Source organism: Nyctereutes procyonoides, unplaced genomic scaffold, assembly GCF_905146905.1.
Source record: "Nyctereutes procyonoides isolate TBG_1078 unplaced genomic scaffold, NYPRO_anot_genome, whole genome shotgun sequence".
NCBI lineage: Eukaryota > Metazoa > Chordata > Mammalia > Carnivora > Canidae > Nyctereutes > Nyctereutes procyonoides.
Genome location: NW_026575121.1, coordinates 61,021,423 through 61,032,928, shown reverse-complemented (window position 1 = coordinate 61,032,928; position 11,506 = coordinate 61,021,423). Strand labels below are relative to the sequence as shown.

The window sequence follows — 11,506 nt, the reverse complement described above, 5'->3', positions numbered from 1 at the left end:
AGTATCTACCGGGAAACCTCAAGGTCTTCCCGTCATCGCCATAGGAAGCAAATCACAAAGGAAGTCGTGTCGTCTCCCTCCCCGCACCTCGCTGGGATTCCGGGTGACCTCAGCGTCTCTCTTCTTGGGTGGTTCCAAGTCTTGAGAAAATGTCTCAAGACCTAGATGCAGCGTCCGGAGAGGGTGCGGTGGACCCGGGGGGGGGGGGGGGCGGCGGCGGTACCTGCTCCGGCCCCCGGTGCCTGGCGGTCGTTCTTCCTTCCCCCCGCCCCAGCCTGCCCCAGCCCGGGTTAGGTGACTCGGGGAGGCGGCCACGGCCGGGCCCGCGCCTCCCGCGCCTCCCGCCCCTCCCCGCTCCGGCCTCTGATCTTCACGGCGAAAACCTGCTCCGGAGCCCGGCGCGGGTGGGAACCGGCGCGCCCCGCCCCCGCGCGGCCCCGAGGCCGGTCCTGCCCGCGCGCCCCGCCCCGGCCCCGGCCGCGAGCGCCGAGGTGCCGCCGCCGCCGCCGCCGCCGGGATGTGACCTTCAGAGCCGCCCGCACGGGATGACCGGAGCCACCGCCCCGCGGCGCCCGCGGCTCGCCTCGGCCTCCCGGGCGCTCTGAGCGCGCGCCCCCGGCCGGGTGCTCGTCCCCACGCCCGGCCCTCGGCCCTCGCTCGCCCCGGCCCGGCCCGGCCCGGCCCCGCCATGCCGCCGCCGCCCGGGCCCGCCGCCGCCCTGGGCACCGCGCTGCTGCTGCTCCTGCTGGCTTCCGAGTCCGCGCACGGTGAGTACCGTGAGCACCCGGGGACCCCCGGCAGGGGACGCCGCCGCCCCCAGGTGCCCTGCAGGGTGCGCCGGTGCCTGCCTCCCGCGCCCCCGACCCCGACCCCGCGCCCCCTGGTCCCGCGCCCCCGCGGCCCCGCGCGCCCCCGATCCTGCGCCCCCGATCCTGCGCCCCCCCGGCCGCGCGCCCCTGACCTCGCTCTTCGACCCCGCGCCCCCCTGGCCGCGTGCCGCCCGCCCCGCGCCCCTGGCCCCGCGCCCCGGGCCCGCGCCCTGCAGCAGCATCCCCGGGCGGAGAGCCAGGAGCCCTGCGCGTGCGGGGCGGGGCGGGGCGGGGCGGGGCTGACGGCGTGTCCCGGTTCCGTCCCGACTCCCTCCGGTCCGGGCAGCCGTAATGCTGCGGGCGCGCGAGGCAGCGCAGTTCCTGCGGCCCCGGCAGCGCCGTGCCTACCAGGTCTTCGAGGAAGCCAAGCAGGGCCACTTGGAGAGGGAGTGCATTGAGGAGCTGTGCAGCCAGGAGGAGGCCCGGGAGGTGTTCGAGAACGACCCGGAGACGGTGAGCGCGCAGGGCTGGCCGGGGCGGTGCTGCGCGGCTTGGCGGGGCCGGGACACCTGGAGCGCTGTCCTTGCGGCACCGGCACCGCATTGGGGACACCGGGTCCAGGGTGTGCACGCGCCGCTGGGAGCCTCGGGTTGCTCCCCGCTCAGACTGCCCTGCTCCAGCTCCTGGAGAACCATGCATGGTGGGGGCCCCTGCTGCCCTCAGGTCTCACACCCTGAATCCTTGAAGGCCACTCAGAAATGGTGGAAGCACAGTGTCATAGGGCCCCCGAGGCTGCCCTCAAGCGTCCTGCACACTTTTTGTGCCCCATTTCTCCTAGTGACTCCAGTAGCTTCCACAGCTGTTAGCAGATGCCTGAGTAGGAGTAGGTCCTCTTGAGACTCTCACTTATCTTCCTTCAGCAGGTCCCTGAAGGCAGCCACTTTATTTTTTCAAAGATTATTTGGGGGGGCGGGGGGGGGGCAAAGAGAGAGGGAGGAAGAATCTCAAGCAGACTCCCCGCTCAGCCGGAGCCCTAATCGGGCTCCATCTCACCACCCTGAGATCACCACCCCAGCAGAAACCCAGAGTTGGGGTTCAACTGAATGTGGCCCACAGATACCGTGGTAGACAGCCACTTGAAAGGAAGTACACAATATACAACACCTCTACTGTTTTTAAGATGTAAAAGAAATAGGATGGTTATGAAGCCAAACAGCTTCTTCCCCCTACCCTCCTTAGATGCATTGGAGGTGAGGAGTGGGCTGCCTACAACCCCTTGGACCCCCTTGGTCCGCATCGAGGGGGATGGAGTGTGTGCTTGAAAGAGGAACTGAGAGACATGAAGTCTAGAACTGCTTGCTACAGCAGGTCCCAAAATACCACTACAGGAATAGGACCAGAACATATGTGGGACGGGAGGGCAGGAGGGCTGGGGTCAGGGGGCCCGGCCAGGGTGGCCTGCATGTGCCGCCTTTCAGCTAGGTGCTCTATAGAAGCAGCTGGGGACTTCAGGAGCCCTAGCTATGCTGGCTCAGGACACATTTCTATTAATAATGTCCTTGGGGAACATGGGGCAGCACGCAGCCTCGGGCAGGGAACAGCCCAATGTGGCCTCAGCATCTGCCCGGGAGCTCTGCCCTCCAACAGGACAGGACCCACGGGACCTGCATGTGTGTCTGTCCTGGGGCAAATGCATTTGGAAAGTGAGAGTGTGGAAACTGGATGGACTTTATACCATGAGGTCAGGGTGATTTCACAGCTGTTTTTGGTTCTACCCGAACTCTTCTTTTAAAGAATCCTGGGGAAAAATAAATAAATAAATTAATTAATTAAGTAAGTAAAGAAAGAAAGAAAGAAAGAAAGAAAGAAAGAAAGAAAGAAGAGAAAGAAAGAGAAAGAAAGAAAAGAAAAGAAAAAAGAAAAGAATGAATGAATCCTGGGATGAAATAAACCTTCAGGCAGTAAATGAATGACTCTGTGTGGCCCAATTTAGGCTTTATGTTCACTTGTGTTTCTTATCAGTTGACATGACAACCCCTCTCTGGCCCTCTCTGGAGCCAGCTTTGACAGGACAGCCAGCCACGAGCAGTTGTCCTTGGGCAAGTTGTTGCCATGGGGCCACTCTGTGGTGTCTTCCCTGGGGCTGCTGCCCTCCCCATCAATAGCAGCTCAGTGTCGGTTTTGTTGTGAGGGACAAGGTTCTGGACCTTCTCTGGCCTGTTTTGGGATTTCTTTAATGATGAGTCCTGGTGGCCCAGTGAGCCATTCTCTGTGGAGCATTGCCGAGGACCAGTAGCAGGGCTGGGTGCCTGGCTGCCAGGCCCCTGCACAGCTGTGGGATTGTGTGACAGGTGTGGTGCTGCTCCCCCACCCCAGACCTGAACCGAGAGCACGAGATGGGGCTTCCAGGTGACCAGTTCACAGCAACCCTGCTACCAGCCACCCTGACCAGGCCTGCCAGCCAGGCCCCACCCAGCCAGGATGGCAGGGCCCTGACCTGGTTTTTCCTTGTTGCCTGGACACACTGTGCATTAACCACGGTGTCCTTCCCAGGGCTTTAATGCTCTGATTTTAATAGCTTTTATGTTTTAATTATAACCTTATTTACAAATGTGTAATACAAAGGCAAGAAAAAGAAAGTGTGCTCATGATTCCCTGATTTTAAGGCAGTCAGCACTCTCTGGGCTCGTCCCTGCATGGGACATCCTGGCTGCCCTCACCTCCTGGGCCTGGCATCCCTGCAGCCAGCCTAGTACAGACTTGTGAACTTCTCTCGTAGCAAAGCCATCTATAACTTCCCAGGGTTCTGCCTTCCTTACTGGCCTAGCTGCAGTAGGACCTGCCTGGATCCTTCCTTTTATTGGCCCATTTCCCAGGTTAGACCAGCTACCTCGCTGTCTCGCCTCAAGGTCAGCTGGGTTTTAACCTATGTTTGTGTCGATGGCAGTGAAGACTGTCGGCTCTGCTGTCTGGATTTAGCCCCTGACTTGTGGAGTGCTGGGAGCAGCCAGGCTGGGGTTGGAGCCAGGGGTAGGGGTCACCCTTGTCACCATGGGGGAGCTCTGCAAGCAGCCAGCCTGTCTTCAGTGTCTGGCTCAGTGGGAGCCATGCATGCCTGCCCGGTCCTGGCTCCAGTCTTTGCTGCTGCCAGGGAAGGCAGTGCTGCCCTCCTGTTCCAATCCCAGGGCTCTGGGGGCACGCTGGCATGTGAGCCCCTGGGCTGGAGTGGGGGAGCTCAGCCCTGCCCCCTCGGCTGATTGGGCTCCAGCACTCTGGGCTGCAAGTGTCCTGCTGCTTTCTGGTGTTTGGAGGCTGTTGGAGCTCTGACTGCATGCAGGGTGTTCCTGCCTGGTCTGGATTGTTCCAGACTAGGCTGTCTTCCTCTTTGGGAAAGGAAGTAACCTTCACAGCAGGTAGCTTCTAGCACACTGGCTCCTTCCTGACTGAGAGAGCTTGGGGAAGCTCTCTCACACCTCTGCTGGAAAGGAAGGGTCTGGGGACCTTCTTGACTCCCAGGCATCCTGGCCACCCACCCACTTCCCTCCTGGGGACAGACAGTTCCCAGGCTCCTGGAGAGGGTCCCAGGCTCCCCACTGCCATAGGGCTCAGAGGCGCGAGACTCCCTCCTTATCTGTTTTCTCTCCCTGCCTGGCATTTCCCTCCCGATCGCTCTTATGCAGTTCAGCGTCCCATTGATGAGACCCCAGTGACTCTGCTGGGATCCTCTAAGCTCACCAGAGCCCAACCCAGCAGAGTCACCTTCCACTTAAATTCTTCAAGGCAGTCGGGTTCCAGATGCCAGATGCCATCTCTGTAATCAGCTTTTGCTTCCAGAAAGGGTTCTGGACGAAAGACTTAGCCAGTGCTGCAGGACTTGCTGCAGAGATCCGTTTCTCTACCTTGCAGCGTCTGGGTGTCTGGTCCTTGCAGCCAGCCACAGCCCTGGCAGGAGGGAAAAAATCCAGGCCCTGGTTCTTGACCCACAACCTCGTTTAGAAATGCAGTCAGTGTGGGTGACACAGCACAGCCAGCAGCACACCAGGAGGTCTTCCCAGCCTCAGTGCTTGGCCACTGGCCAGTGCTTGAGCTCACAGGGGCCCATCTTAACCTCCCCACCACCTCAAGCCCCTCAGATGTGGGGATCCCAGGAGCGGTACAGAGGGTTTTAGGGGTGCAGTCAGCCTCAAAGCCCTGCAACACTGGCCTCCAAGGACACCCGTTGCTCCAAGAGCTCAGGTTCTTTGGGGACAGGCATCGCTATGGAGAGCCCCTCCCTCAAGTCACCCCTTGTTGGGGTCGCCAAAGGGGTCTCATGAAGGCCCCAGCAGGAGGTGGGGAGGAAGGAAGAGGGGGACCTCATGCCCCCCACCTCATGACTTGCCTCTGCAATGTGGTGCCCTGGCTAGGGAGGTGACACCCTGGCCATAACCTCCAGGATAGCCTCTACCTGCCCACCTGTCCCCCACACTCCATCTCTGCCTTGAGATCAGCCTCCGTGGTGCATAGTCACCCATGCATGTTCTCTGTGCCTGCACTCCCCACCCTGCGCAAGCCCAGCCCATTTCCTTCCTTGGGATCCTCAGGGAAAACAGAGCCTGCTCCCACTGACCCCTGTGGACTGAGGCCTCCCCTCCTGGAGGCCTTGAGGAAGCCAGTCACAGGGGCTGGATTTGCTGTTGCGGGCTGGTTTTGCTTCATCTGAGTTGGGCCTATAGATGGCTGGTGAGGCCAGGACCAGTGGCAGCAGGCCTGCTGCCGCAGGACTATGTAGGGACATGTACTAGGCTCTCTACCCCAATAACACATCAGGCCCTGTGAATGGCATGTCGTCCTTGCCAGTGGGCCCAGCATCTGCGCAAAACCAATTAAAGAATTTTGGAAAACACTGAACGTCTGCCTTTGTTATTTAGGAACAAAACAGCCTTTTAAGAATCGGATGCTTATGGCTTGTTTCTTGAGATTCCAGGTCACTGTGGCCAGGACATTCCAAACCATTCCCAGCTCATCCCTTTGCTCCAGGACCCCAGCATGTACCCCACTCTCCCCACACTTCACTTTTTCCTTTCCCCTAATGTTCGGAGCAGGGGTGTCTCTGTGATAAAGCACCTGCAGGGCTCAGGGGGTAGCGTTTGACATTGGACATGTGCCCCTGCAGTACTTGTGTCCATCCAGGATCCTGCTGAGACCCCAACAGGGTACAGTGCGTCGAAAGTTGTTGAACTTTCCAAGAGGAGTTGGAAGTGAGGAGGTTGGGAAGCACATCAGGCCTGTGTGATCACACCTATTACAACCTATCATTCAAATGAAATAGTCACATGTTCCCCTAGTATCTGTTCTCTCAGACTTCTGTTTTCAAATTTGAAGAGTATTTCTTTGGTATCACTGCCCATGGCAATAACACACATTTTTTCCCACATCTGTCCCTAAACCTGCCATCTAGACTCAGTTTGTGGGGGCATATTCTTGGGACCAGGAGTCTTATAGAAATCACACAGCTGGACTCAGCGGCCCCCCGGGGAATAGGCCAGCTCCACAGCTGTGCACATTCTCACGGGGGCTTCTGGGGCAGGGCTGGGGCATCCACCCAGGATGATGCGCATGAGTGGCAGACACAGGTGCAGCCCCTGGGTGCCCCTCTGGTTGGACACACATCTCTGTAGCACAGTGCTTCCCGCTGAGAGGAAGGAACCCATTAGGAGGTTGCTGGTGGCAGTTGTTAGGGGTCAAGACTGTGGGTTTGTGCTTCACCCACCCCATCATGTGGCAGAGCCCCAGGTTCCAAGGCAGACTCGCCATTGGTGACGGAAGAATCGCCTTGAGTGGGCCCTGAGCGCCTGCCGCGACTGCGCTGGTCAGGTGCACTGGCCAGGTGCATGCTCCAGGATGCTGCTGCCTGCATGCACCGTGCTTCTTCTGTGCCAGATGCATAGTGACACGCCTCACATGCTTGCCATGATTTAGCATGAATCTGGAAGGCACCAAAATGCACTCAAACTCCCCTTTCCTAAGCCAGGAACAAACACATTTTGCAGTAGCAGTTGTCATAGCATTGTCAAATGCCATGGTGAGCCCTCATTCCAGATGCCTGTGAAACCAAGGCCCTGGAATTCATGTGGAGATTTGTCCAATTTAGCTCCTCAGTAGGAGAAGGATGGAAACTCAGTTCCCCGGGCTCCAGGGTCAGGATGTTAGCACTGAAGCTGTTGGCCTTCTGAGCGACTCCTGTGGGTTATGTTTCATCCTAACGCTGGTTATGAAAAGGGCCCCCAGCCCCAGTGGCTCAGTGGTTTAGCACCGCCTTCAGCCCGGGGTGTGTGATCCTGGAGACCCGGGATCAAGTCCCACATCGGGCTCCCTGCATGAAGCCTGCTTCTCCCTCTGCCTCTCTCTCTCTCTGTCTTTCTCTGTCTCTCAGGAATAAATAAATAAAATCTTTAAAAAGAAAAGGGCTCCAAGACCCCAGCTTTCCCATGGGCTGTAGCCACTCCCTGGGAGCCCGCAGCCTCAGGCCCACAAGCATGTGTTGGGCCCCGGGAGATGTGTGGGGGCTGTGGGGGTATGTGCAGCTGTGGGGATCACTGCAGAGACCCAGAGAGCAGCCACCCTCAGCCTTCAGCCCTGTCACTGGGTGATAATGCCCAGGGGTTTGACCCCATAGGAATTCCCAGCAACAGACATGCACAGCAGCGTCTGAGGAAGGAGGCAGAACACTGTGGCCTTGTGGGGTGTTTCTGGGGCCTGCACCTTGCAGGGCCAGCCCAGAGGGGCTCTTGGCTCGACAGGAGCTGGGGAGCGGCCCAGCATGGGCAGGGGTGCCGTGTTTCCTTCTGTCTTCTGGAACGCTGAAGCAGGCACCCGGTTTGAGAGTCCTAGGAGAGGGATTTGGGAGGAAGAAAGGAAAGAAGGATTTTGTGTGAATCATGCTTAGAAAAACATGCACAGGTGGAGTGATGGTGGCCTTGGGGCTTGAGAAACCTTCAGGCCCATGCAGTCTGAGGGGGCCCTAGCTGGCCCACTGACAGCAGGGAATCTCTCTGGGAACTGTCATAAGAACAGTGAGAGCGCAGTTGTGAGTTCCTCCAGTAAGGGCAATTCAAGTTGACGTAACTTTGACAAGTTTTTCCCTAAGAAGTCAAGTTTGTTAGCTGGATAGCATTAAGGTCAAAGGATTAATCCATTTTTCTGACCCTTTCTCATGGAAAAGACCTGATATTTGTGTCATGTAAATAAGCAAACTTACTGTGACACACAGGTCTCAGCTTGCTTTGTCAAATAATTTAAAGATTGTTGGAAGCAAAATTTCAGGCCATCATTTATTAAAGGAAGTAATACACTCTTAATCTATTGAGAAAAAACTGCTACTTGTGGTACTTAATGTATAGCTCCTGTTACATTGTATAAATGTACACAGAAGTCCTAGGTAGGAGTTATGCACAGCTGACGTGGAGGTGTGTGCATTCATAACACGCGGATGTCCCCACCACACTGGCTGTAAGCGTCCAAGCACAGGAGCCACCACATCAGGGCTGGAAGCTGTCCTGGTTCCCCTGGTTTGCCTCGTCCCTGCAGGGACCTTGCTGGCCTCTGAGGACTCAAAGAGTTGAGGGAGATTTGGATGTGAAGGTATTTATGAGCTATAGCTACCAAGTTCTAGAACCTTCCTAGCTGCATGTGGTCCTGTTGATAAGCTACATCACTCTGAGCCCATGTCATGTTTCTCTCTTGGTAATGTACATTTTGACCAACTAGGCTTGTGTGGGTTTTGAGCATTTTGGAGGGCAGATCTGCTCTCAGAGTTTGGTAGAGAGATCACTCCAGGGCCCACCAAGCCTCAGACCAGGCCCAGCGGAGAAAGTGCGCCACGAGGCCCTTGGGGGGCATTCCAGAGCCATGGGATGGACAGGTGGCTGGGCGAACAGGCTTGCATAGGCCACCAGTACTTCTGGAGCTGGCATTCCAGAACTGACTGCCCCAAGGTCGGGGAGAACGTGGCGACCCTTGGGGATGCTCAGGGGGCACAGGCCCTGCCAGGCAGATGGGGGTCCCAGTGGTCATGCAGAGCAGAGGCTGCTGGGAGACTCTGTCCACAAATGGGAATTCCCAAGGATTTCACCAGCCACCTGTTTGCTGTCCTTTCCTATGGGCCCTTTAGGGAAGGGGCCATCTGGGTGACAACATAACTAAGGAGCAGAGACAGAGGAGGTTGTCCCACAGAAACACTGGCCTATAGTTTCAGAAAAGATTGCCCAGTCTCACATTAGATGACAGTGGACCGAGCCTGCCCTTGGGCACAGATTCCCATGTTTGTAAACCCACAGGGAACAGGGGCATGGCAGGATGGCGTCTGTGGGGAAGGCAGGGTTTGTTAGAGCGTTCAATTCTGTTTATACAGGGCTGTGCTCTAGCAAGTGGGCTCTCAGCCAGGACCAGTGTGCCAAGCCTGCTGGAACCAGACGCTCTCCCATAGATGGGATGTGTGCTCCACACAGGGCCACACAGGGCTGCTTCCCTCACAGGCAGTCCTTACCAGTAGTGATGACAACTCAATTGTCTCACGTGCACCATGGCTCATTGCCCCCTGGGAGTGCAAGACTCTCGGGATGAACGGCAGGAGGAAAGCTAGGCAAATGGCAGTTAATCTAAGGATTAAAAAGTGCACTGGCAATTTGTAAGCTTAAGGAACCATAATACTGATACTTCCAAGTTTTGAAAGAGACAATCTAAGGGCATCAATTTAGATTTTTCTTCCACTGTGCTTACCTGTGTTATAAATAAAATAAAGAATCTGATGCTTTGTACAAGTCAGTGAAAATTATAGACTCTTTGTTTGCCTGGTCATCCATCCATCCACCCACTCACCCATCCATTAATCCATTCTTCCACCCACCCATCCATCCATCCACTTTTCCATATATCCAGCCACCCATCCATTTATCCACTTTTCCATCCATCCACCTACTCACCCATTCATCCATTCTTCCATCCATCCACGTACCCATCCGTCCACTTTTCAATCCACCCATTCACTCATTCTTCCATTCATCTATTATTAATTCACCTGTTTGGCAATGGCTCCTGAGGGCCTTCAGGGAGATGGTTGGCACCAGACCAGATACTAGACATATAGGTACATCCTTTCTCTCTGGGAGCTTCAGTTCACAGGTTAGTGGCCTACAGTTTGCTCACTCCCTTCTCATCTTTAACTGTTTAAGTTAATCAGAAGTAAACCCCTGAGAAAAATGATTGCCAGGTGACAAATGGCCCCATTTCCAACACAATGGTCCTGGCCATTCCCTGCTCCTGACCCCAACCCCACCATTTAGCAGCTCTGTGCCAGGCTTTGCTCCTTGTGTGATCAAAAAGAAAGAACGCATGTTTATAGGTCACTGATCTCTGGTTCTGAACCTGGTTGAGCTATGGCCTCTGCTCTGAGGATCCCTGTGGGGTGACGCTCATGAAAGTAAACCCAGCTCCTGATCCTCGGGCCACGGTTTATGTGTAGCCGATTTGTGGCTCAGGCAGGGACAGCTCTGTGTTCTCTGTCCAGTGCCCGTCACTCACAGAGGTTTCCGTGGGTCCTCCTCTCTGGTCAGAACTTTGAAGGACAGTTGGAAATGTCTCTTTCTCTTGGGAGAGTGCATAGTGATTTTAGTTGTATCCATCCCAGCTTTGCAGTTATTCAGGCTTAACCATCTCTGGCCTAGATTAGCAGCCAAATTAGCACCCTCCCCTCCCCAAATAAATCAAGTGCACAAATTAGAATAAATTGTCACCAGGTTATGTATGGCCCTAAGGTTTCAAAACTCTCATTCTCATAGGTGTGGTGAACTGAAGGGAGGTACACATGATTTTTCTATCAGTGATGCTTTTCCACAACAACAGAACTCATTAAAACATATGGCACATAACTAGTAGTAATCATGGTTTTGAAAGATATAATAGAGCTTTCCGGAAAGGTGTGGTAATGCCACCATTTATGACAGTTGGTACTCTGCTCATGGTTCTTCACTGTTTCTAGTCTCTTTCTTGGTTTTCTGAGTGGACACATGGTGCATCCATCCTAAATCTTTCCTCCTGAACCAGAGTCCTTCCCTTTGTGACAAAGACTGAAAGACTGTGGCCTCTGTCATCCCTCTAAACCCAGAAGATGTCTCTGCCTGCTTGACCCCAGCTCCAGGGCTTTGTCAGAGCTCCCCTGGCCTCGCCCACCTTCCGGGCCAGAGAGTTGCCAGCCCGTGACCAAAAGCAACCACAGGGGTGAGAGTGGGTGGTAGGGGTCTCTGAATGCTGGTGTGGAGGCGTGCCCCCGCCCTGGCTGTGGAGCTCTGCCCACCAGGTCGGGCCACTGTCGCATCTGTCTGAACGTCACTGTTGTAAGTGTCACACAAGCTGAAATAACAGACTTTCTCTGACCATTACTGTTCTTTTAAAGAAGTTATGAGTCTTTTTGAACCATCTCTACCAGAACATTAATTTCTGAAAACACATCTGAGGGTGTTTAGCAAGTGTCCTTGGCATCACTGCCCAGGCTGTTGTAAACAATGAGGGAAGGGGACAGGTAGGGTTGTGCCGGACCAGGACATGCAGCCGGCCAGATGTGGCCAGCCCAGGGATCCCCTCTGTCTGTCACTGCAAATGCAATGCCAGATCTCATCAGCATGGTTTTGGATGATGATGGTGTGCCATTGGGAGCTCGT

At 55.7% G+C, this 11,506-nt stretch overlaps 1 protein-coding gene across 2 annotated transcripts in view; it reads left to right on the top strand.

The window, feature by feature from the left end:
* The first annotated feature begins 473 nt into the window (after positions 1 to 473).
* GAS6 (growth arrest specific 6) overlaps positions 474 to 11,506 on the top strand; it is a 33,607-nt gene continuing 22,574 nt past the window's right edge. The window contains exons 1-2 of one of the 2 annotated variants that reach the window (XM_055335891.1): positions 474 to 767; positions 1,156 to 1,322. In XM_055335891.1, coding sequence (XP_055191866.1) covers positions 689 to 767; positions 1,156 to 1,322 — 246 coding nt within the window. In that variant the 5' untranslated portion in view covers positions 474 to 688. The remainder of the gene's footprint in view (positions 768 to 1,155; positions 1,323 to 11,506) is intronic. The other variant, XM_055335890.1, reaches the window with a different exon arrangement.